This window comes from Venturia canescens, chromosome 1 (genome assembly GCF_019457755.1).
Source record: "Venturia canescens isolate UGA chromosome 1, ASM1945775v1, whole genome shotgun sequence".
NCBI lineage: Eukaryota > Metazoa > Arthropoda > Insecta > Hymenoptera > Ichneumonidae > Venturia > Venturia canescens.
The window spans coordinates 25,758,352-25,785,892 of record NC_057421.1 but is presented as its reverse complement, the minus strand read 5'-3'; the positions used below and the strand labels follow the sequence as shown (position 1 = coordinate 25,785,892).

At 40.5% G+C, this 27,541-nt stretch overlaps 1 protein-coding gene across 5 annotated transcripts in view; it reads left to right on the top strand.

The window, feature by feature from the left end:
• Positions 1-26,202, top strand: part of LOC122407091 (protein artichoke-like) — a 97,228-nt gene extending 71,026 nt beyond the window's left edge. For all 5 annotated transcript variants that reach the window (XM_043413085.1, XM_043413101.1, XM_043413077.1 and 2 more), the window contains 4 exons: positions 15,883-16,378; positions 18,454-21,546; positions 22,463-22,830; positions 22,961-26,202. In XM_043413085.1, the coding sequence (XP_043269020.1) occupies positions 15,958-16,378; positions 18,454-21,546; positions 22,463-22,830; positions 22,961-23,539 (4,461 nt within the window). In that variant the 5' untranslated portion in view covers positions 15,883-15,957 and the 3' untranslated portion in view covers positions 23,540-26,202. The remainder of the gene's footprint in view (positions 1-15,882; positions 16,379-18,453; positions 21,547-22,462; positions 22,831-22,960) is intronic.
• Positions 26,203-27,541: the final 1,339 nt, after the last annotated feature.

Sequence of the window (27,541 nt, the reverse complement as noted above, 5' to 3'; positions counted from 1 at the left end):
TCAATTTCCGCTCACGCGGTTTACCGTTTTTCCTTACACGTTTAATCCCTCCTCGCTTTCCCTTGACAAAAGGCCACATCCTGCGTTTGGGAATCCCCCAAATGAAAATCTTTTTCCTGTCAAGACTAGTCACACCCTCGCTTTTCCAATCGCATCCCCCGTATAAAATTCCAAACGTTACGTTCCAATGTCTGGATACAGGAGAAAAAGGAAGGGCAAGAATGAAAGTAAGATGGGAAAAGAGAGGTACGGAGGAGCGAGCCAAAGCATAAACTTTTATCCGCAATCCAACACAATCCGAAGAACCGCTGAAGTCGAAGTCTATAGCCTAGTGAGAAGAAATCCAATTGAATTCCGATTTTTTTTTTCGGTCGTAGGTCTGAGGGGCATTTCGCACGGAATCGACCTGTGGCTGCGTAAAAACACCTCTTTGGATCTGTCCGTTCTTTTTTTCAAAACGTCAAAAGTGAAAAAAGATGCAGTTTCTCAATATGAGAAGGGTTTTTTTAAGTGGTAATGAGGAATGATTACAATAATAAATTTGAAGCTGTTTTGAGGCGAAACGGTGATTCGACCTGGAGACCTGTATTCTTATCGATCGATTTTTTCATTGAGAAAAGGTTTCTCATCAAGAGAAGAAAGCCCTCGCCCACTGGCTCAAAGTTAAACGACATTATGCCACTGAGAGGAAGGGCAAGTAAACTACTTCAAAGCGCGAGCAAAATTGTCACCCGAGCTAAATTCGAGGGCGCGAGCACGCGATTTGAGATCATCTTTATTCACTTTCGTGTTAACTATTTGTTACCACACCTTAGCGAAAATTACAACTTTGGTGGAACGAAAAAAAGAAGAACTTTCCATTGGTGGAATAAAAATGGTTATATGAAAAACGAGATTTGTTTGTGAGGTCATCAGAATCATGTTGTTTCAAGAAAATAGAACGAGAGCCTGAGTGCTTCTCAGAGGTACTACAAAAACGTGAAAAATTGCAGGCAAAAGTAAAGAGAGGTTAAGGCTCAGACCCAAGTCGAATCACTAAGGAACGTTCCATTCCCAGCGTTCTTCAAGATATTTACGACGATCGTTAATACTACCGATTCGTCTATGTCCAAATTCACATTAGTATGCTTATCAAGTCCCCACATTTATCAAAAATATTCAATTTAACCGCAAGCATTCCGAATATTTCGACGATAGAAGAATCGAAGCTGAGTAAAAAGGCCACAGGAGCAGTAATTAATTCATTATTCTCACCAGCCTTTCTCCATCGCTCTCTTATGTTTATTTTCTTTCATTCTTTTTGCTTTCCTGGATTCTTCTCCCATGCAAGTGTTCCATATGTGAGTGCCCAGGAATTTGCGGGAGCCTAGCTTTTTTTATTTTCTCTCATTTCTTCACCCTCGCCTGCCAAGGTCGTATGGCCCATAGAATTCTGTACGTATGGTGCATATGAAGTATGTGGAAAGCACTTGGTGGTGCATACGAAATGTTAATCACACTCGTTCATCATATATACATAAATACATGGCTGCAGGCTGCCAAGTAAATCACTAGCTCGCGTTTCGAAGATTTCAACCACTGCAGCAGCGGTAAAATGCAGCCATGCCCAGTTAAAATATAGATAACGGTGCACAAGAAATTCTGACGTGTATATCCCATGCCCACACCTTCGGGAATATAGGCACATATGATCATAGATATACAGTGGGGAGCCAAACTAATTTCGATTCCTGAAGGTGTAACTGAACAAGTTTCGAAACGTTGTAACTCTAGCTCCAATTTCCTTTCGGAGACTTTTCTCATTGAACCATCGGACTAATCGTAGTGCTTCGGATTCGTTGATTTCGTTACAGACACGAAGACTGCAAGATATCGTTGCAGCTGTACCCGATTGGCATCCCCCTAACCCGATCTCCCATTCCATTCCGTTTCTGTCGATTTCTCTCTCCTTTTCACATCGCATCTCAACTCGTCTTTCAAAAGCATAATTGATGCCATTCCGCGAATCATTCTCTCCTAATTGCATACAGTTGAGCTCGTGGCTCCGAATTGTCTGTCTGTCTTCCACACTACAGAAGTAGCGATAAATTATTCTGCCGCTAGATACATATAGTTAGGAGAACTTAACCAGAGGAATGCTTGTGGTTGTGGTTTGTCGATATTCCGGCTGTGATTGGAGATCTCATTTCCAGGGGAAATTGAAGTTCAGTTTTATTTTTTTAGACACAAACTACGACGTACTTGATCACGAGTATTTTAGTGTTCAGACGAATGCAGTTTTTATTTTTTGCAGTGTGAGCAACAATACAATCTCGTGAACGTATAACCGAGAATTTCAATTTTTCTTAAGGTAGTTCATGCACGAAACGTGTTTCTTAAGAATGTCTTGAAATTTACACAGAGTTTAAATGGGTACTCGACTGACACGCATTTCAAATTTTAAAGGGCTCGACTTATTGGTTATTGAGATAAACGTGTGGTTGAATATGAACAAAAATACACAGGGTTATAGGGACTGTGCGTTAAAAATCGTTTTTCTTTTCATATAGCGAATGAACGCTTCTTGCAAAGTTTATGAAAAAGTACACAATAACAATAAAGTATATAATGAAGGTCTGAGAAAAAGTTCGAGACGATTGTCTTACTAGTAAAGATATATTAAGGCATATTTTGTTTCTTCTGGACTCGGCCCATTCCTGTCATAGCTTTCTGCCTTTTTATTAATACTTATTTCTTGATCAATTTTCCGTTGTGTTTTACCTTTGCGCTCTCCAATGCGATGTTTTACATCAAAAACTGTAGTATTTACACCAGGGACGAACGAAATTTGGGATTCGGTAAGCGATGGATTCCCGATTAATTAATGGCATGTAATTTCATTCGCCAAAAAATAAGTATGAAAAACTTATTTACAATTTTGAATTAATAACTCTGAAATTAATTTAAATTGATTATATTTTCAATTAGGGAGTAATCCAATTTAGACACCCATAAAATACGATCCTTCGGGCATGATTTACCTTAAGGGAATGTTGATAGTTTTATGCGCACTAACCGTGCAAAATAGTGATTTCGAGAAAAAGGCTATTCATTGCATTAAAGATGATTGATTCAACAAACATTTAGCATAAGATTCCTACTCCAAGTTCTTCACTAAGCTGCACCATGGCACAGACTCTCTTTGCCAATAGTTAGCACGACAAGAGCGCAGAAGCTTTCGAAACATTCTCCGTTTCGCAACACACTTGGTCGCATAAATGAGATCGTTTGGGAGGTACGTCGTTTCAAACGATGGGAAATGCGTTTGAGCTTTTACTCTATTCTCCGGAGCGTTGCAATATCACCACTTCAGAATCCCGTTATACTTACAACGACAAAGTAAAAGCAAGAAATCAGTGAGTAAGAAAGGGAATCACCAAGATGAAAACAATGCTGAATGCAGTAACAGTTAATTACGACATCAAGCAGAAAGGGCGAGAGAAATAGACGAACGAATGACAGAGAATCATAGCTAGGCTCGGCTCTATTTAACCCTCTTCCTCTCGCTAACAATAAAACGTCGAGCTATCTTCTCCATCAATTCTTCGTTCCTAATGGTGTATGAATTCAAATATACATCAAAGCATACGCACCCCTACGATGAAGAGCAAGCAGTACAACATCGAATTGTAAAAATGCGAGAGCAAACCATCGTGACCAACAACAAATTCAAGAGGCCCTTACAAATCCGATGGCTCCGGAAAAGTGCACAAATATTAACGTAAATTAAACGAATATCTCCTGCAAGTTATCACGCCCAGATACATCATACGAAAACTGATGCAAGCCTCGTGAAACGGCGAAACTAAACGGCACAACTCTCATCTTTTTGCCCGGCAGGCAGAGCTGAGTGAAATTGGACAAACAAGAACTTGCTAGGAGAAAAATTGATTAATTCCCCGCATCACATGACGTCGAGATACACACCAATATCCAGTTCACTTTTTACTACAAACCCCCAGGCCTGCGATCGCCCGACAACCACTTCTTTAACTCAATCGTACCATATAGAAAGCTGACTGAGGCCATTCATTGAAGTCATTATAGGGCTAAGTCTACATAGGGCTATATTCCTAATTAATTCATTTCCACAAACTACGAGTTTGTGAATGAGGAACTCGAGTAATTGTGAAACTCAGGCATCGCCCAGACAGTGGAACGAATCTCAGAGACAAATAGTACTGATAAGTTTGGATTTTTATTTATATTTACAAGTTTAAATTCGTTGAACAATATTAGGAGTTTAAGGACGTTGCACAGTCTCAATGCCAAGTAGGAAAACGAAAATTTCCAATCGGCCCTTTCTTTACTCTTTCAAATTTTAATCTACTTTTGCCAGATATCAGATGATAAATCCGAAAAAAATAATTTATTATAAATCTTCAACTAAAAATCTTCAACTCTTTTCATAGTTACATGAGCGACTTCAGCCTGTTATATTTATTCCGTTTTGAGAAAACGAATTATGTATGATAGACTACAAACGATGTACTTGATCATTTGTTTTCCCTCATCTTTATGGATGTGAATTTATTATCTCAGGTAGCTCTCAGGTAGCTTATTATGAGAAGTTTTCATAAAAACTTCATTGTAACCCTATAGAACAACCTTAAAATTGGCATTTAAAAACATTGATTAAAAGTTGAACAAAGTGATGACTTCAAAAAATACTTTCGTTTAAGAAACCAAGACTTCTATACTAAAACTAGCAACACCTAAATACATAATTGGAATACTTTGTGAGAGAAAAATCGATGAGTTATTGCAGGCATGCGGTTCCACCGCACTGTGTGATTGGATAAACATTTGAACGATGTTTGTGGGATTGCCTTTGTTAAACAGTTGGTAAAAAAATGATGAAAAATTCTCCAAAGTTGCTTACTATATTTCCATGATGGAACTTCCTTCTTTTCTTGATAATTCCCCATCCCTTGCGCTTACACTTCGATCTCCGGTTCTGTTCAAGGGAGCTTCAGCTTGCTCATCAACAACTGCATCGCTTCTGCTTAGGGCAGAGGAAAAACAGCAAAAGCATTGCAGTTATAAGTGGAATTTGGTGCGAATTTCTTCTGGTGCGAGCGCGTTCTGACACGTCCCTAAAAAGCGCCTCTTGACCTGCGCACCAAGTCAATCATTGCGAAACCAACAGGCCGAAATTGGGACGAAGCGAATCATCCACAGAAGGCATCCGAAGTCACACACTGGCCAGAGCCGTGGTGGATTAATTTTGGGCCTGGGTTTATAGGAGGCTCTGGAGAATCGCAGTATACAAACACGTAGAGAGCTTCAATTTTCGATGCTTGTTTAGTTTAAAATGGAACCGAGTTCCGCAGCCCGTACCCACATCGACCAAGGCGACTGGATGCTCACTGAGCCCAACCAGTAAAAGGTTCATTCGTTTTTTACCCAACCCTGCACGGTTCGAGCACCGACGAAATAGCGAAATTAGCATTCCAATAGCTACATCGAAGGGAGCAAAATGAGCGCTCACTATCTCCAAGTTTTTTTTATCGATAATCGCTATCGGACCTCTCCTCGGGATGTAGAATGTAGAAACATCTCGAGTCCGAAGCTAAATTCGTTCTAGATTCGAGATATATAAACTTCGAGCCATTTCCGGCTGCGCATAGAGACACGGTAGTTTTATCTTACTGCAGTGAGGGCTCAGTTGATGGCCCTGGTTATCTGCTTCGAAAAAGGACGATCAGACCATGTATCCGAGAGCATAGCTACAGACCATAATGATTGGCACATGGGAAAAGGAAAAAATTAGTTCGAAGCATCCCTCGAGCATGCTTTGGCCAACGTGGCTTGTAGGTCAATAAAAAAACGACGGCTAATCACTGCTCGCTGGCCAACGATTGCCTTGCTTAAGGTGAACGCCCCTATGGCACATAATATCCCAACCTATCTCAATCGCGAGCGTGCTTCAAGCTTTTTCCACTCTTCGCCCTCTCGTCTCGTCAACATCGACCTTATCGTCGCATCTGCACTCCTCTCACTCCTGACCTTTACGCATCTCTTTAACCCTATGTCTGCCTCGTTCGCGCTCGCGTTTAGATCGCGTCCCACCCCTTTCTTCCTCGCCCCTGCGGTCGCTGCATTCATCAGCCTGCGGAACTTTCATTCAGAATGATCTCGAGCTTCTTCTACGTAGCATAACATGATACTCTGTACCCGGCGCGCTCGCAATATCGTTTTCGTCTTTTTTGTGTCAGGCTTCACCGCACAGAATCGTAGATGGAAACACGGGGGAGCCGACGTCCCACTGGACCTTCTCCCCCGTTGAGGAACCAATTAAACAAGCGGTTTTTAAAAAAACAAGAGTGCACCTGACACAAATTGAATGTGCTGAAATAATTTGTTTTTATAATTTTTTCCTCGAAACTCAAATCGAAAATGACGTTATTACGGAACGAGTTGAATACTGTGAATTCCTGGGAATCTTAAACGTTGAAATATATTCTCGTTTCGAAGCATTTGGAGGAAGCGCTTGAAGCCTCTGCGATCTAGTGGTTGACTCGCGTACTTTATTTCCCAGTGTTCCACTCGGTACCAATTTTTTTGGCAGGGTTATTTCAAAATAATATTTTCACGTGAACTTCGATGTTGCTTAGTGAATAATTATCTTGTAAAATGCTTCAATAGCTCAGACAAAACAAAGTTTCAGCTTATACCGCCGTGAGTGGCCACCGTCTACGCAAGTGCCATTTGATGTTTATTTCTCTTTGCCTCTTCTCGAGTCTCAGCGTCGAAGAGGGCAGGGCGCACGTATATGCAACGGCAGTAAGTGATCCGGTGTATGGAGAGACTGTGCGAGGCCACGAACGATTTCTCTGGTGCGGAACTCTCGTTCTCTCTCGACCTTCGAATAGCGGTGAAAAGAAAAGCTCATCTGCGCTTATACGTACAGCACCATCCGCGTTCTGCTTCTTTTCACTGCGCCCTATTCCCCTACCGGGAATATCTAATGCTGATGCCACTCTTCGCGGATATCATCTCCCTTTCTCCTCCAACCTGCCACCGCTTTCTTTCACCTCCGATCCGCACTTTCCATACGAAAAATTCTCCGACAAGCCTGGAAAAATGATATCTTTTTTATTTTTCATTCGAAATCAGTAACTCTCGTGCGAATGACGTGCAACTTTTTTTTATCCCACCCCACGCATCCAGCATCCCTCGTTTTTATCATATTTATTTCCAGACTGTTTACGAAAAAATATGGAGGGTTTGAGTTTACGTACGTGTCTCATTTCCGCATCGCAGCTTCAATGGATAGATCCTCCCCCCCCCCTCACCCCCCCCCCCCTCTCCTCACGTATATTATTACCAAAAAAATCGTTGCGAAACTTTTCGCTTATAGTGACCCACTCGAATGGTCTGGCCTCTTCACGAAATTACAAAGTTCGAGGGGTCGTTGAAGGACCAGAGTATTACAGCGTCCGAACTTTCATACCTTTACGTATATGCGCTTTGCGCAATCCTTTCCTTTTTATTTTCAACGGTCCATGTAGACTCATATATACGTATGGATCTGAGTGTGTTCACGGTTGCACATAGCTCGGCCACCTCAGGGCCAGAAAGAAAACTCTTATGCTCGCTGCTTCGGGTTAACGTTTTTTTCCTCGAATAGGGAAAACCTGTATGCACAAAAGATATCTATACGTGCATTTACGAAACATGAGGGGGGGGCTTCGACTTTTATTGGATTACCTTGGAAACTCCTGTTGAGAAATAAGAATTATCGAACAAGCTTCTGTGGCCTTTGGAGTCACAGCGTCAGTGTACGCGACACTGGAATAGAACTCGATTATTTATCGAGAGAATCCACGATCCCAAATTTGCCACGGTGAGCAAAATGTTCGTTTCTTCATTTATGAAAATTTCATTCGACGTTGAATCGATAGGAGAGTTCTACAGCTGAATGATTTTTGGCTTGAAACCGACCCGTTCTCAGATTTATTTGTGCCTTTATCGAAAATTTCATTCATTTGATTTCTGTGCATTCGACAGGTTAACGAGACCTGCACTCGACGCATTGTTACATAAATGCCTGCTGCTACGGGTATCGGAGATGCAGCTCAAAAAATATCTTATTCTTAGTTCATTTGAAAGGTGTATTGATCGAACAATGCTGACCTATATGTACGATTCTATTAACGGCGATTTCGTGCCTGCACTTTCGTACACGTCCCACTATTTCTACTCCTGTATAGGGTAACCACTCCGTCTACGGTTTAACGAGCAATAAAATACCCATAAAAATTATGCTTCCCATTTTATCGCATACAAACTTGGCTTTCGATTCCGGTAAATTTATCTTGTGTATTTCCGCACGTACGACACAAATGTACGTACGGTCAGAGCGACTTTAGAGATATTGGAAAAAAAAAATCGTATTTGTATCTTCAACAATCTCGTCGTTTTCTAACATTTTCAATCAGGCTTTCAAGTTTCATGCCTCATCCGGGGAACTTGCATGCTTAACATCGATTTTTTCGCATCCGTAACGGGAAAAGATTTTCTAAATATGTTGAGATTTAATCTCAGCGTAAGTGACGAAAGCTTTTAAGGCATTTTTTCTGCAAAGCCCTCAATATTGAAGCGGCTCCTGAATTATTGCCCCGAACGTTTCAAACGTTGCTTCTATAAAGAGGACAGAGAGCCGATCGTTGATCGCGTGTAAACGACTTTGCGTGCCGCCAGATATTCAGGGGACGAACGAGTCGGCTGGCGTTCACATTCGAAAACTCCGGAAATCCGTAATACTGGAAATACCGCACTATGTTGGTCGCGTCGATCAACCGAAGCAAAAAGTAATTGATACGGTTTATGTACTGCTTCTGTGGTGTGATGAAAGTAAATTTTGACAGATTTTGCCGCAGTTTTACAAACCCGACATAGAAATCACTATTCCGTGCCTTCCTCGTCCTCTTCTAAATGGACTAAACGCAGAGTTTTTTCGCCTGTTTTAAGGTAGTTCATGCACGAAACGATTCTCTTTAAAAAGTCTTGAAATTTACGCAGAATTCAAATGGCTAGTCGACTGATACGACTATCAAAATTTAAAGGGCTCGACTTATTGGTTATTGAGATAAACGCGGTTGAATATGAAGAAAAATACACAAGATTGCAGGGACTATAAGTAAAAAATCGTTTATCTTTCCATATAACGAATGAACGCTTCTTACGAAGTTTGAGAAAAAGTACACAATAACGATGAAGTATATAATGAAGGTTTGGAAAAAAATTCGAGACGATCGTCTTTCTAGTAATAAAAATATATTACGTTAAATATTGAACGAAATTGATAATGAGCACTGGTATAACCTCACATTTGCTTATTTCGGCATTTTGTTTCTTCTTGGCTCGGGCCATTCCTGCATAGCCTTCTGTCTTTTTATTAATACTTTTTCTTAGTCCATTCTCCTTCGTTTCTTACCTTTGCGCTCTCTAATGCGATTTTTTAAATAAAAAACGAAATGAGCGAAAAGATAAGTTGAAATAATTTATTTACAATTCCGATTTGATAACTCTGACATTAAATTAAAGTGATTGTATCTTTAATTAAGAAGTGAAAATCGATCCAATTTAGACACCCATAAAATACGATCCTTCGGGCATGACCTTAATGAAATATTGTTTCATCATTAAACACATTCAACAGACGAAATGAATTGCGAAATTACTAAAGTTGCTCACTCCATTAGGTACTACGCATCAAAAAAAAAGTTCAAACGAAAAAGTCACGAAGATTAAGGAGGGTGGATACTACTCATCATTAAGCGTAATATTGCTCGTATATACTGGGTAATAGCATTTTTTATGAATCACACGAGTGTCGAAGCTGAACATAAAACACCTTGCAAAACATAAAAATGAACAACTGCACATTTTTTTATGCACTCCCCTCGAGTGTTGAACTTACTGCATTTCAACTTTTGGAGAACGGCAAAGGAGGCGGGAGCAGGAAAAAAGGAACGGTCGTTTAAAGTTGAAGACACATTAACATTTTCCGTTACGACATTTCGACGAGATAGGCCAACAAGAGAAGCGTAAATTCGTGCAGCCAAACGCTTTTTACTGTACTAATAAAAATAGCCCACGAAACAATCGATGTTGATTGCACATTAGTACAGAAGCGACCAAAACTTGCCAGATTTCTGTCTCGTAAATTTGACCGAGAATTCAATTTCATATCGAAGAATTAACGATTAGAAAAAGATATCGGTCTTTGAACAAATAAGATAACAAAGATTCATCATTACCTTTATTCCTTTTACCTTTTTTTGCAAACAAATGTAGTTGCTCTTTCGAAAAAGGTAGCCCCAAGGCCAATGAGGGCGAAACAAGCGCTGTAGCGCCGGTTAAAAATTAGCGGACTTCTTGACTGGTCCTTCATTTTAATGTCTCTTTACAATCTTATCCAAAGTTTCGGCACACCGAGACAATTCGTGGAAGAGCGGGTCCTTTATATAGATCCATTTATTAGCAATGCTAACGACAATGCGCCTTACGAGACCAATTTCTATTTCGCATGTAGACTGAAGTACTGAGACTTGAGAAAAGTAAAAAACAATGAGGCTATTCGAGAATGAAAAACTTCTCAAAGTACAGCGCGTATCTATGACGAGCAGGTAGCTTCAAAATCGCACGTTCATTCATAATAAATTCATTAACAGATGCTTATTAGCACGTAGGATAAAGCACGATTATGAAGTTTGAAAGCACTTTTGATATAATTCGTAAAAATAAAGTATTTAAGTGCTAGTTAAATCTCGAGAAAGTAGAGTTTCGTACTTAATCTCGCCGGGTCTGAGTGGATGTACGAAGTAAACTTTTGACAGTGATTCAAAAAAGTTATTTTCGTCTTGTTTAATTGATCAAATAACTTTTATAAAACTTTCTCAGAATAATTTCAGTTGAAAATTTGAGCAAGAAGTTGTTTCGGCGGTATTTTCATTTTTCCAATCAAATAGTCAGCAATAAATTACTAGAGGGGTGTATAACAGACTGGAAAAAAATTCACGGATAAGCTCGATCGATCGGTGGATGGAAAGAACGTGAGAAAATTCTGAGTTCTGGATGACCTCCGGTCTTTCTAAGTGAGTGGGCTAAAAAGCATGCCTTTGAAAAACGAAGGGTAAAAGGGATGGAAAAAATGAGCCCTTAGTATTACACCAAGCTTGTTACTTTTATTTCGTGTCGCGGTTGCGCCTGTACAAAGTTCACGCTGGCGTGCAGCCATTTGCATTCTCATTACCATCGTCGACCTTATTCAAATAGGCGAACAACTGGCAGGCAGGCAAGCAAGCAGACAAGCAAGTGTATGGGTTTTACAGCCTTGTACTATGGGTGCTAGCTCCCTTGAGGTTCTAGACTCTGAGAGCTTTGTACACTCCACGTTGTTATATATAGAGAGGGAAAGAGAACGAGGGAGGGAAGGACGGGGGAGGGAGGGGGGGGGGAGGGAGCAAAAGGTCGATCACATTTTCCTCCCATTGGCCCCGAAGTTTGAGAGCTGCATACATGAGCCCAAGCCAAGACTCAATTTCCGAAGTTGAAGTTGAAACCTTTCATGTGACAAAACTTTTAGCTCTTCAGCGTATAGAAATCGCGATTCACGTAGTTCTTAAAATTATTTGAATTAATCGTAATTTCAATTGCATCGAGCATATTCGATTCGATGTTTTTCGATGTTAAGGTAGTTCGATAGCTAACTGCTGTATAAAAAATAGGGTGCAACTCCCTTCCTGTGTGAACATTATTCGTTGTGAAATATGTTCCAAAAATCATTCAAATTATCATTAATGATCAGTAAAACAAGCATACGTTTACGATATTTTACTAAAATTTCATAACTGCTCGTGATTTTGGAATTTTTTATTTTTTCTGCTGCTTACGCTCCTGTTAGAATACATCTTCATGCCGCATGCACATATACGGAACATATTAATGAATTCTTAGAAGCGCGTCAATCGTGGCAACTCTGACACACAGGCAACTGTCTGAGACGGGCGCAGTGTCCTAAAGTATGGTGATAATCATGACTTGTCTCACGTGGCCACGTCGCGGACCTTGAAATTCTCCCACTCAAATTCTCATACGATTTTTATTAGAATCATTTTTTTCTCAAAAACTTGACGGTAGATCCTGTTTTTTTTTTATTTTTTTATTTTTTCTTCGGAAGATACTCTAACAATGTGCTTTTTTAAATCAAAATCGTAAGAACCGTTCTCGAATTATTTCGATACATATTTTTTGTTCGACGATTGCCATGTGTTCAGATGGAGAAACCATAGAACAACAATATGTGAAACTAACAATATGTGAAAAATTATACGGTATACTTTTTTTTTAATCAATTCGTTAGATTTTTCTACCGGACATATATTTTTTTCAAAATTTCCGTAAGAAATCGTGTTTTGCTATTGAAGAACCTCAACACCATAAAACCGTTAATTTGAAAATGTAATATTCAGCATCTTTATAAATAATTCAGTTTTTCCTGGAATATTGATTCGGAGCTTGTATCCAAAAATTATAATTCAATCTCCAGACCATTAATTTCTCTTTTTTTACGTCTTATCCCTCCGTATAATTAATGATAACATATCGAGAACATTTGTAGATTAACTATACAACAAAACTGCAGATTTGTGTGTAATAGAGAGAGAGAGAGAGAGAAATGAACGAGAAAAGATCGCAGGTCAACTTCTCACGAGAGTTGAGCTCTCGCAATCTCGAGGCTCGCATACATCAAAACCTTATAATATCTTCCCCTTACATCATCACCCCATAAATTATCCTCGAAGGAAGCTTTTTTTCTGACGAGCGAACCACCGAGACCCCTTTCACACGTGACCTTTCTCACCTCGTATTTTTATCCACGTGCGAAATATTTCATGCGTTGTAAATTCAAACGATGCGATACCATGAAGTATGGAAATATTGAAAAGATGAGAATCGAGTCTGAGTATGTAATGATTGAAAAATAAATAGTGAAAAACGCAAACAATATTTGGTCCAAGTAAAAAGGAATATAATAAAGCACTACTAATGAGTTAGTTGAAATTTTTGAAACCTTCGCTTTGAGATGGAGTTTTTCCTTTTAAAAATGCAATTGCTAATGCACCCTTTTGCAATCTTTACATGAGTTGATAAGAGTTGAGTTGATATTCCCATTTAGATTCACGTTCTCGACGAATGTGTATGCTCACCAATGCGTGCTGCGGTGTGCATTTCGAATTCCATTTATACGAAAGAAGCGTCGAAAGCTTGCTGCTTATGAGAAAATCTACTGTAACCGCACATGTGAAACACGAGGAAAAGATAAAAGAGAGAGAGAGAGAGAGAAAGAGAGAGCTCACGAGTTCACTCGATGAAGGCACCACCGGAGTAACCACGAAATAGTTTAGATCCCAGCTACTGCATATTTTCTAAAACTTAGCCTTTTAAATTAATCGGGATACGTTGCATTATAAAGGGAATAGAAGGAAAACTAAACCCATCCCTTTCCTCATCCGCTTTCTCTCCTTCTATTCCTCGCCCGTTCTTCCTCTTCGCCCCTTCCCGTACGTATATTCTCGAACGATTTTATCCACGCCAGTGTTCTCCGTACAGTTTTCTCATCCCTGATTTGGCTTCTGTTGCCTTCCGCATGTATCTTTATATATTAAACGCCAAATGCCGCATAGCGGAACAATGGGACGGCAGCAGTGAAAATTCAATTTCGTTGCGGCTCTAATGGCGCGGAAATGTCTGACCACGAACGCGGTGTTGAGCCGAGTTGAATACCGGCAACCTTGCTATGATTTCCCCGGGAATGCTCAAGCTTCGATTATCCGCAGCCAAAGAGTTTTCCTCCTCTCTCTCTCTCTCTCCCTCCCTCTCTCGTTCTATCCCCGGTCTTTATCTCCTTTGAGCTCAAACTACTTTGCACTCGATTCTATTTTTTTCACACTCTCCCTGAAAGCCTGAATCGGGCTTAAAAAAAATCATAAGCCCAAATGCCGTTCCTGCTTAAGAGCACTTCGACTCGCAATCCTTTGAAGGTGCAAACTGATTTCTAATTCTGAAGAACTCAATAAAATTCTTTTTCATCTAGCAAAAAAGCTTCGAATGCTTGGAATTAAATTGCTAAAACAAAAACATGACCATAGCAAATATGAAAATTGCTTTTCATGAAAAAAAAAAAAGAAAAAAAGAAAACACAGAACGAACCTGCAAACTTCAAACCTTTCATCACTTCCGTAATTAAGGCACTAACATAACTGTATCTTAATGAAAGAAATTGCTCACTTATAAGAGATTAAGAGCTTCTCAACTTGGTTAACTAATGTACCCATACAAAATCTTAACGACACCATGGAAATTGATTGAAGAACATCAAAGAAATGAGGCTTTCGAAAAAAGATTTACCACAGATTTGTCAAAACGCGGTTTTGAACCAGCGTCATAGGAAAGCCCTTTGAGCTCTTTCGTTTTTCCGTTGAAAATATTCTTCAAATAACTATATCTGTCAACTGTTTTCATACAGACTCACGAATCTTTGTGCTTTCTTTCGCTCTCCGAGCTGCGAGATTAAAGCTTGAATTATCGCGTCCTCTTTCAGAGTACAACGAACACGAATGACAGGAGCTTATGCTCACTGCTTTTACCGTGCATCAAACACGACTAATGCGCGATGTATTACGAAGCAGGCCACCTTGACTTACATGCTTTGCAAAATGCATCAATCCTCCTCGGTGCATCCACATACATAATATATTTCTGCACACTCTGAAGTGGAATCTCTTTCACTGTCGCAGCTGATCTTGCCGGATTTCCAACGACGTTCATCCGCGCGATATAAAATTTTTATTTTCAGCAGCAACTACACATTCGGGTTGTCCTTTTATCGATCGAAAGAATAATTCTCCTGCAACAAGCAAGAACATGATCTTAGGGCCGACTGGAAAATTTTATAATCATATTTCAATGTATTTTCGAACTTAAAATTTTATAAATAAAATTCAATCATTTCCAATACTTCACGTTCCAAATTCAATGTTTTCATTTTTTCCTTTACTTTCACGTACAAATTTGAAAAAAAAAAAAAAAGATAAAAAAAAATGTTTATTATGTTTCCATGATTGCAATCTTTAAATAGGAAAGTTGGATATTATTAAAGAAGAACTCTTTTCAAACGCTGCAAGCTCTAAAAGCTTTTAATTAGAACGCAATAAAAATATTCAAGTTTTGATTCCACTGATATTTCATTATACGAAATAGATGAGTTTGTGTATTTATTCAAATATTTTTAAATCAATGAAACATTATGTGAAATGAGTGAATGCTATCAAATGAATTTCAAAGTACACTGTACTCATCAATAATTGGTAAAAATTTATAAATCGAGCGAGTAAAAAAAGAGCAATCCCGCTCGAAATGTATTCTCGTCAGAAAAACCGCATTTCGAAAGGAAAAAAAGTAGATCGTTGAGTCTTGAAGGTAATCCTGTAAAAGGCAATTTCGTTGAGTGTATTTTTTTCAACATTTTCATCGGTGCCTGAATGGAGTACGCGATGTTACTTTTGTTGCATTTCCATTTCAGTCTCGAGACATAAAAAAAAATGTGGAACTCGATGAAAAAACTAGTCCAGAATTGATTCTACGGTTTACTTTTGTTGGTCAGCAGCACTACATAAAACTGGATGGAATGAAATTCACTTCAGTTTCATTCTGAGAGCCAATGAAAATGTCAAATCTGTTGGGTATAAAAATAATAAATATTGATAAGAAAAAACAACCGAACAAAAGGAAAACGAATGAGAAATAAGCCACGAAAATCTGTCTGTTTAGATTCTCCAGTGTACCTGGGAAAATTGGGGGCCGAAGGATGTTCGAGGAATTACAGCGAGTAGAAAAATTACGATAATGTGGACGACGTGGCCAAGAACGAGGCGGAAGCGGCGTAATCCGCGCTTGGCCAAAACGCAGTGGGATCGTGAGAGACGGTCTCAGACCGAGCGTCTTCGTAGTTCCTCACCGCCACCACGTCGTCACACTCACAACCACTATCATCACGACTATCACCATCGTCGTCATCATCATTACCGTCATCATTATCATCATCATCACACTCGTGGAACAGGTTTTCGTATTATTTACTCGATGGTATTGGCCGCTTGGGTCGCGAGCAACGAGGCTAAGAGCATCGAGTGTCCGCAAACCGAGACGATACCCGGATGTCCCTGTTACAATTTCGAGGATGGTTTGTTTCTCGAGTGTGCTGGTGCTACAGAAGAATCATTGAGGATAGCATTGAACGGCGTACTGACCGTGGCGGGTACTCAAGGTAAAATTTCATCGTTACTACCGCTTTACATCGAGAGGAAAATTCCTCGTTATTTCGTTTCTCTTAACTAAAATAGCCAGTTCGTCGATACGAGAGCAGGAAAATATTTCTGACACGAACCAAAACAATTTGTTAATTTTTCAACAATTTACCGGTCGATTCAACAAAGCTTTGGTGCAGTTGAACAAATTCATCTGAATGCAACGAAATGTCATCGAAACGAACCGATTCATTGATTCACCCTATTTCCGCGAAAATGATTTGCCATTCGTGAAAAAAAAAAAAAAAAAAAAAAAAAAAAAAACGTACTCAATTGCCAACGTCAAACGAAACCGATGAAATTCCATGACCAAATATTTTTTCGCAGTGTCAATTAAATGATTTAGTATGCGCATCTATAAACAAATGTTTGCTTCTACCTTTAGAATCCATTCCCATATTCAATTATCATGAATCCCTGTAGCCACCCATTAAGCAGCAATGTTAGTTTATATGTTAAAACATGGAAGCTGCCTATCGAAAAAAACAACAGCGACAACACAAACATCCATTGCACTAAGATGTATAGGTGATCCAGAAATTCATACAAATATCTAGTATCACGTACATCGAGGAATATCGTAAAAGCGACACGATATAAACTTGGGATCGATCCGTTTTAGTATGAGGGTCGTTACCGCTACGGTTTGGCCAGTAAAGCTTCGATACTACGGTCCGTTCCTTTTATAGCTATGTGTATGTATGTACATATATATAAAGTCAAATAACGCTAATACAATATATGTGCAGAGCAATTGGTAGGAAACGAAAGGACCCGAGCCTTTTATGGTTTGCCACCGAATCCATAAAGTTTACGTCCTTTTGAACGTAAGAATGGAACACATACATTAACACAAAGGACATACGTTAGAGCTCAAGAGAGTTTGTGACCTCGAAGCGTGAACGGCGAAGAAAGAGTGGCGGGTTTGGAGCGGGCGGGGTGGGTGTCGGATCGTAGAGTACAGTAATGTATGGAGGGTGGACGAGGCATGCTCTATTATACAGCAAGTTAGGCCTATACGACACAAGGTAGAGTCGCTCCTGTGGCCCGCTATGTGCACAAGAAGTAAAAATAAAAACTGACCCGAATAGAATATGCTTCGTGACGTCACGCGACCTACTCTCCACCCGGGGGCGATTTATTCAATCTCGCTCGCTGGCGCATTTCAATTTCAAACTGTCGCGACTCGTCTACCGTTGAAATTCCTCACCTCCTGTGCCCAGCCCCTTTGCCGATCTACTTTCAAAGAAATTTTCATTTTCGGATTGAACTTGTCGAGCTTGTGCATCCCCCCTGAAACCCTGGATCGCTCGCCGCTGGTGTGCCTTGCCACGGGTTTATTTCTTTTGGAAAAAAGCCTCGCGGTGAAATGTTCTCGTCGAGGACCCTCTTCGTATCGGGCTCCTATTAGAAACGATTGTTTTAGCGAATAAATAAATACGCTGGTAGAGAAGTTTTTGAGTTCGTAATGCTTGAAAAAATTCATTATAAAAGCTTTTCTATTTTGAATATTCTGTAAGGAAGGTTAATCGTGAGATTAAATGAAATACGCTTTTAAACACGCTTCTTTCTTTTTATCACAATTGGGAGAACTTTCGTTTCTCTATTCAATATGAAAAAGCGTGTTATAAAGCGTATCAGTGGACTTTTGAAGGACGTAAGACTTTTCTGAAGAACTTTTGTACTTGGTTTACAACGGTTTGAAATACTTTGAATAACTCGACGGGAGTAGTTTGAATGGGAGCTGGCGTTTACGAGGACGAGAAAACACCGAGGTAAATTTTTTGTTCAAACTTTTCGCCCTACGGGCTCGTTGAATCGGACGAAAAGGCTTCCTCTCCTCAGCCTATTGTATAATCTCGTACCACTTCATCGAGCCCTCCTCCGTCACAAAATTCTTTCAGTAATTTATCGTAGAAAGGAGTTATTATTCTTTCGCTCCAGTTAGCCAGTATTAATGCGACAGGACGTTTTTAAAATTAGTTTTTTTTTTTTTATTTCCCGGACTAACGACGACCCTTTGCTTTACTTGCAGAATCGATGGTACAGTCGTTGAGTGTTTACGAGCTTGACCGGAGGGTCGAGGAACTCAAAGCGAGCGTATTTCCACCAGGCACTCGAATACGTCATCTACAAATATCGCATTCGGGGATACGCGAGGTCAACGAGGATGCGTTCGAGAGGTTGAAAACGAGCCTCGAGTCATTGGCATTGATCTCGGGTCACCTGCAACATGTGCCGCAGAAAGCCCTCGCAAATCTCGCCCGTTTAACTGCTCTCGATCTCGAGGCGAATCACATTCACGATCTACCGAGTTATAATTTTTACGGTCTGTCACTGATAAAACTTAATTTGGAGGGAAACCAGATTACGAAAATATCGGAATACGCTTTCGCCGGTCTCGAAAATACACTCACCGACCTCAATCTCGCCGAGAACAAAATAAGAATGTTTCCGATGACGGCACTCCGACGTTTGGAGCATTTGACCTCGTTGAGGCTCGCTTGGAACGAAATTTCACAATTACCCGGTGACGGTTATTCGCGCCTGAATGCCCTTAATTTTTTCGATCTGAGCAGCAACAATTTTGTGATAATACCGTTGAATTGCTTCCGTTGTTGCCCTCTGCTCAGAACGTTAACGCTCTATTACAACGCGATTGAGACGATCGATAAGGACGCCTTTATATCTCTCATTGATCTCGAGTCCATTGATCTGAGTCACAACAAAATCGTTTTTCTCGACGTAGCGACTTTTCGTGCCAATCAAAAGCTCCGTTCGATTGATCTCAACAACAACCACATACACTATATACGCGGTGTATTCTCGAGGCTTCCCGAGCTGAAGGAACTTTTTCTCACGGAGAACAATATACTGGAAATACCAGCCGAAGCGTTTGCCGGTAGCTCGAGCCTCTCGGTCATTTATCTCCAACGAAATGCAATCCGAAGAATAGACTCGAGGGGATTGGCCAGCCTCGGTCAACTCGGTCAGCTTCATCTAAGCGGCAATTACATAGAGAGAGTGCCTCGTGATTTTCTCGAGCATTGCGAGAATCTCTCGACGCTATCCCTCGACGGTAATAACATTCGTGAGCTCGAGGTTGGCACGTTCGCCAAAGCTAAACAACTTCGAGAACTTCGATTGCAGGACAATCAAATAACAGAGGTGAGACGCGGCGTGTTCACACCGTTACCCTCCCTCCTCGAGCTGCATTTGCAGAACAACGCTATTACCGATATGGAGACCGGAGCACTGAGATCACTTCACAGTCTCCAGCACGTCAATCTTCAGGGTAATCTTTTAGCCGTACTAGGCGATGTGTTTCAAGTGTCAAACGACGTCGGACAAAACGGTGTTGGAGGAAGTTCGTTGGTGTCCATTCAACTGGACAACAATGGCCTCGGAGTACTGCACAACGATTCTCTTCGCGGCCAAGCCTCCGTGAGGATAATGTGGCTCGGTCACAATCGTCTGACCCGTCTGCAAGCGCCTTTATTTCGTGACCTCCTCCTCGTCGAAAGACTTTATCTAACCAACAATTCGATATCGCGAATCGAGGACACAGCGTTTCAGCCGATGCAGGCCCTCAAGTTTCTCGAGCTCAGTATGAATCGATTGAGTCACGTCACTGCAAGAACTTTCTCGGAATTGCACGAACTCGAGGAGCTCTATCTCCAGGATAACGGTCTCCGTCGACTCGACGCTTATTCCCTCACGGCTCTCAAGAGACTTCGCGTTCTCGATCTCGCCAACAATCATCTCGGTATATTGCACGATACGATATTTCAAGAGGGTTTACCAATAAGGACCTTGAATCTGCGTAATTGCACGGTAAGCGTGATCGAGCGGGGCGCGTTTAGAGGTTTGAACAATCTTTATGAGCTTAATTTGGAAAACAATCGTCTGACGGCGAACGCTCTCGATCGTCTCGACATACCCGGATTAAGAGTTCTTCGTATTTCCAACAACAACTTCAGCCTGATAAACAGCGAATCGCTCGACGGTCTCCCCTCGCTTCAGTATCTTTCGATGGACTCGTCCCAACTGCATCGCATGCCAACTGAAATCTTCTCGAAAAACAAAAATCTCGGAAAGCTCCTGTTGAGCAACAATCTTCTGAGAACAATGCCAGGTCTTCTGTTTCTTGGTTTGGATTCTCTAAGAGAAGTGAAACTCGATGGGAACAGATTCCAGGAAGTTCCGTACGAGGTCTTTGTCAATGCGACCACGATAGAGTTTCTCTCGTTGGCGAACAATTTTATACCGCACGTCGACATCTCACGACTAAGTGGGTTGACCAGTCTCCGAGAGTTGGATCTTCACGGTAACTCAATAATGTCATTATCCGGATTCGCGGCTGCTAACTTCTCGAGGTTACTATCCGTCGATCTCAGTCACAATCACCTGACCGCTCTACCTGCTAACTTCTTCGTTCACGCGAATCAACTTCGCAAGGTCGAGCTTGCGGGTAATAAGTTTCGTCAGATACCAAGCGTCGCACTCTCCGCCCAAAACATACCGAGTCTAGGATGGCTCAACGTAACGTCCAATCCCTTAACGAGGATACATGAATTCAGTGCTGAATCTAAATACCCGGAGCTCGAGGAGATACACATATGTGGCACGAATCTTACGATCGTTACCAGCCAAGACTTCGAAGCATTTCCATCGCTGCTGCATCTCTTCATGAGCAACAATCTTATATCGAGAGTATCGCCGAGTGCATTCCGCAGTCTCCCGAAACTCCTAACTCTCGACATATCCATGAATGAGCTGGAACTGTTACCTCAGGAGAGACTCAAGGGCTTAGAGAATCTACGAATTTTCAACATCACCCACAACAAGCTCAAGGAATTGGAGGATTTTCCGGCGGACCTTAAGGCCCTACAAATTCTTGATCTCTCCTACAATCAAATAACAGGCGTTGGCAAAAACACTTTTCAACATTTAGAGAATCTCGCCGAACTCCACTTGTACGGCAATTGGATATCGTTCATATCACCCGATGCTTTTAGGCCACTCAAGAAACTTCGCATTCTCGACTTGAGTCACAATTATCTCGAAAATTTACCGCTGAACGCATTCAGGCCGCTGGAGACACAGATACGAAGCCTGCGAACCGAAGGTAAGTGCAATAATAGCTTCACACCGTTCGTATTCAACTTTAAGCATCTCCCTCAGCTACGTTACACTACGACGACGCTTGCTGGCAAATGATGTACTACATTCGGAGAAAACGATTATACTTTTTTTTAGAAACGTTTCGATCTATCATTTGCGATACGAGCCAATCCATCCAGATCTCAAAATAGCAATGCTAACGTCTAAATTTAGTCGTGTCACTTCTTCTTACTGTATCATAGATCATTCACCACTATTATTTTATTAATAGTTGCATTATTAATCACCAATTTTGTCTAGACCGAAAGTGCCCATTTCGGTTGAAACACGGAGTAAAAGTGTTCACTGACATCTATTATTATTAATGGCATGAATATTTTTCATTCGACACATTTATTGAAGCTAGAAGTAAAAATGAAATTAGCAAAAGAAATCGAACTGTCGATAAGTTTAATTCTGATCTGTATCCATTGAAAAGAACCATCTGTAATTTCGTTTTCAATTCATAAAAAAAAAAAAAAAACAAAACCATCTGGAATAATAAAATTGTCTTCTTCATTAAAAACTGTCTAAAAGTGTCGTCGTGACCATCACTGGCAAAACAGGAATGAGCCCTGAGTATATTTTTCCAACGGTTGATAATAATCAAAAACAAAATTTAATTCAACCGGAAAGTAAAGTTTCTTTACGCCCTCCATATTGCGGACTGCGAATACCAGCTAAAGCAGATCCCAAAACGATTGTTCGGGATCATTGGATTCATTGAAATTGTGGAAAACGGTCACAAATATGGTCAATGGACAGTCGATATCCCAACGTTTCGTCCGATTGAGAAAAATCTTTAAGAAGCTCCTTTCGCAGCTGTAGCAGACTCAATTTCTAATGTACTTTAACCGCAAGAGAATCTTCTTGTGCCGCAGAGAATCCTCTTCACTGCGATTGCGAGTCTCAAGAGCTTTGGGAATGGTTGCGCGATCACCAGAAACTTGTTGGTGGCGGAGTTGGTAGAAATCGAGGTAACAGCGGAAGCGGACCGAACGGGGCAGCCAGTGGTATGAGGATGAACGACATTGAAGGGGGATTGTTGAGATGTGAGCAGCCACCCGAGCTCCGTGGTCTCGTCTTTCTGGAATTGGATCCCCATGCCTTTTGTTCGGCTCCGTTGGTTCTCAAATTAGCCATTCAAGACATCCAGCCTTTTTCGGTTGTCGTCTCGTGGCAAAGCCGCAATCAAACTGGACTCCATGGCTATCAGGTGGCCTATCATGCTCTGGACAATATAGATGAGGTAAATAGAAATATTTTTCACGAATTACTACTCATCAAAGTGAGATTAAACTGACGAAAATGAAGCCCATGGAATGAGTTCATTGTCACCAATCTCCTCAAAGGAATACCCTCCGTTTCTCTGATTCCAGGTTAGAGGAAAAATGTTGGATCCCAATGCGAGATCCGTGAAGCTCGGAAAATTGTCGTCGAACACGCGTTACCTTATTTGCGTTCTGGGCTTGGGTAATTGGTTGACGAGGGTCGACGAAGCCAATGTAATCGGTCAATTTAATGTCTCTCACGAGGACGTTTTTGAGTCAGATTCACTCCCGGAAATGGTTGATTCAGCAACTAGTAGATGTACCGAGGTGAGAACACTGGAGGCACCGGACGCGATAGTGAGCAGCGATGGTTCACCAATGAGTGACGTGAGTGGTGTCACAAGCATACTGACACGAAGATTGGGTCTCATAGTGGGTTGCTGCATGGGTTTCGTTGTGTTTATACTACTCGTGTCGGTGCTCGGTTATCTGAAGGTGAAGAAACAGCGGGAGGCGGTTAAGCGGGATGCTCAACCGATACCACCGGAATATATATCGTACAGACACTTTAGTATCCAAAGTGGCGAGGCTGGGCAAGCGGCAAGGGCCGCTAGTCAGGATGGCCAACCTCCGACGACCTTTTTGACTACTGTCGCTAACAACAACTCGACGACGTTGAACGTCTAACGCGTCCTTCGAGAACACCCTTTTTCGATTGGTGACCGGCCGTGCGCATGAAACTTGGTGCGAATGAGCGAATATATGTGTTTACCTCGTTGTTCGTAAGTGCAAATGTGGGTGATCTTGGCCGATCGAAAACATTTGATCCTCATGATTATACGAGGAATAGTGAAATAGGTACTTCAAATTGGTGTACAGAGAGATTTTGCTTCGGGAATTCATTGATTCCCCGAGGCTTGTCGCAACATTATGAGTAAGTGGGGTTAGCAGTTTTGTGATTTTATAAACAGTTTTTTACGAACTCTTCAATTGTTCGCGCGTCAAACGATCGAACTGGATTAAAAAACGAATGTCGAATAATATTTCGACGGTGACAGGCGTACTGAAGCACGCTCAATGCGTCCGGCTCTCCAACCGATCGTTACGTACAATGGAAATGAAGCAACGATGCTTTATTTTTTTTTTCTAAAGGAAAAGAGTACATGATTATGAAATCGATTTTTTCGGTACATTAAAAACTTAATATTTTTAGCAATGGGGTTCCGGGACACTTTTTTCGATGAACAACGCGACGAATGTCCATACGACCACTTACAACGATACAACGATTAAAAAGGGTACATGAATGTGTACTCATGTGTAACTGCGATGAACTGCATTCTCATCGTCGAATACTCGACACACTCACTTGCTACAATGATTATGACTACGGAGAGTCTTTTTTCCCTACCTTTCCCCTCGTATTTCTGTCTCTTTATTTCTCCCTTATTTCCAAAACGCATTCCACCTACTCTTGTCATTATAATTATGTCATCTTTGTATACGTTGTCGACTCCGTGATCGTTTTGGGACAGTTTCTCGAAGTTAATGCAACGACCGAAGCCGCGAGAGATGAACCGACGGTGATTATAATTCAACGTCTACGCCTCACTCTTGTACACATTGTAAGGCACGTATTTTCAGAGGACGGGGTTGCGGTAGAGTTTATCTATACATAGAGGATGTTCCATGTCAAATAAAACAAACTAAATTTCGAATGCGAAGTTCATTACGTCGCTGATGCAGCACTCATTTGAAGAGGACTGAAATCTTGACATTGAAATTATAATTATTCTGATCCTATTTATTCGGACTTGGTGCACGGAAATTACCATTTTTTCAATTGTTATTCCGTTCAAAAATATCACATTCAACTGTGCAGAATTTATGATGAATCTGAAACAAGACAAATTTGGAATTTTCATTGCTCAAATTTCATCGAACTTTTCATTGAACTGTAACAGCATTCGGAATGTTTTTTTTTAATATTTTCCTCTCAAATGAATTCGAAGAGAATAAAAGACAACAACAAAAATGAACAGCAAATATCATACAGTGAAACTACAAAATCTGCTACGGTATCTACCAAGCAAAAACGATGATCACGACTGTCGTACCCGATGCTTTCCTTAGTCGAATACCGTTCGAATGACAGCTAGAGAACTAACCTTTTTGTCTCTGTTCGAAACACTGGGCCAGCAAAATTATTTTTCTCTCATGATGAGCTCGTGCTAAGAGAAAGGGTCCAAGGTTACAAAGTATTACTAAATGTGAAAAGTTTCGTTTCGATTCTCCGTCAATTAGACAAAAGTACAGAAGCTTTTGATCCCATAGATCATGCAAATTTGATGAAACGTCTACGGTTAGGAATTATTAAATTTTTCATTTTACCCACTCCTCATATGAACCGAATACTGAATAAAGGTACAGTAAAAACTTGGTCGAACAACAGCACATCGAAAAAAAAAACAAAAAAACAAAAAAAACAATTAAAACATACAATCGATAGATTCGTTAAAAATAATTATTTGAAATTGTTCGTCTAAATGGAGTGAGGTATTGTGTATAAAAAATTGATCGTGAGTTTTGAATAAAATACAATAAGCAAGAAAATTAGTCTTGCATGAGATATTCCGTTTTCATTAACATACTCCTGTGCCTGGAGCCCCTCTCCTTGCCTGCCTCGCGCACGTTATTTAATTGGAGGCGCCCACTGAATGAATGATTGATTCGACTGTTCCACTGTGACGAGATGCAGAATTAATATGTACATGAATAGCCAGCAGGCTTGTTTGTATGGAAAATCACAGAAATTATTGTGCCATCAAAACAATTACAAGGAATTATGCTCTTGGAATCGTCGTTGCCATTCTGATGGGATTCGTATTCCGGATTATCTCATAACGATAAACATATTCGACGAGCTGTTCCTTTGTGAGGCAAAAATTCATTGTCATTGGGAAGAAAGAAAAAAAATCGTAAAATGGATTCTCGTCTGCGAAAGTCCGCTCGTAACGAGCTTCGACTTTTGCACTCGATTCTTTCCACGTCGCCGTTGAATATTAATTATACGATGAAAAATGTAAAAATTGAATCGTTTTTTTTTTCATTTGTTTATTATACTGCGCCGTAATCACAAATCAGGGGATGCATCGCCGGCGATTTAAGAGATCGGACAATAGAAGGTAAAACGAACAGTGGAATAATGTAACTGCCGTGACCGACGCACTAGGTCGCATTGATTTTGCTCCGAACGAATTGCATCAGATAGGTTATACGTTAAATACTACAATTGTACCATATAATACACGTACGTCACTGTAATAAAATGCAAGAAAAATTTTTTCATACACACGCTGTTTCGTGATCATTATTTCCTCCACGACAACGAAAAATCCCAATGAGAAAATGGAAAAATTCCAACCGAAGCCATTTCTCTCAATTCATTAGAATCCTGATTTTCGAACCAGTAGAAAATTGAAGTTTCCAGTAATCGGAGTGTATCATTTGAAAATTCCCTACGAAATGACTGCAATCAATCGAACGAATTTGGAAGACTAACGATCGTCGAAACAGTCTCGAGCTTCCTGAGAAATTTTCAAAAGTTTCTCTCTGTTTTGTTGAAATTTAGAATTCCGAGCGACTAACAGTATCTTCATTTCTCGAGGAGCTTTTCAATAAACACGTCGAAACAAATTAACTTCGTAAGGTGACGCTGAGATGTTGATGAACGTTTGTTGAAAACACTGTTTTCACAGTTGGCAGAAGGTAAAAGTATTTTTTTTTTTGCACCAGACTAGTTTTATTACGTGCTCTCAGCCTGAGGGGCACACCGGTAATTTTACAACTACAGATATTCTGCAAGGACGTCACGAAGCTCTTTCGAAACCGTTCGTATACTATTTCGTAGCAATTAAGCATTCATTTATCTCTCTCCATTTTTCTCCCTATCTGTACCACTTCTGGAGGGAATCGTACTCGGTAACCGGAAACTCAGGGACTCGTACCATGAAATGCCGATCTTAATTGTTCGAATACATGTATACGGTGTGCGTAATTAAAAGCAAAGAAATTTACGGAAAAAAGAGAATGGAAAGGAAACCGAGAACGCGGGTCGTAGCTTTCGCTCATATTTTATTCTCGGCAAAATCTACCGTAGGACGTACGATATTGTGAATTGTAGGTTGTAAATTAACACGCCTCTCTCCGAAGTCCAATAATTAAGAAGCGAGGCTCCGTGATAGGGACAAAGATCGTGAAATTTAGAAATAAAACAATATGCAAATGATTCTCGCACTTTTCCAACATCTTTTGTTGAATAAATCAAGCTCACAGGCACGGATGCATAACGCCCAACAAGAGGCAGAGAGAAAACGAGACGTGGAGAGAGGCCGACTGGTAGAAACGGGATCCATTAAAAAAGTTTTCTAGTTCAATTTTTCCCAACAACAAAAACGAAATGAAAACAAAAGTCTTTGAGAGGCCTTTTCGTGACATTCCTCATCCACGAGACATAAAAAATAAACGTTTGCAGGAATCCCCCAGTTCTCCATGTTTTAATTAAGGAGAAGGCACAACAAATCGAAGACACCGCTTGAAACGATGACGAAAAAATAGTAAATAATAAAAAATTTAAAGAAAGAAACAAATTTCTCGAGTTCGAAAATGAAGAATCGACAATAACTCGTT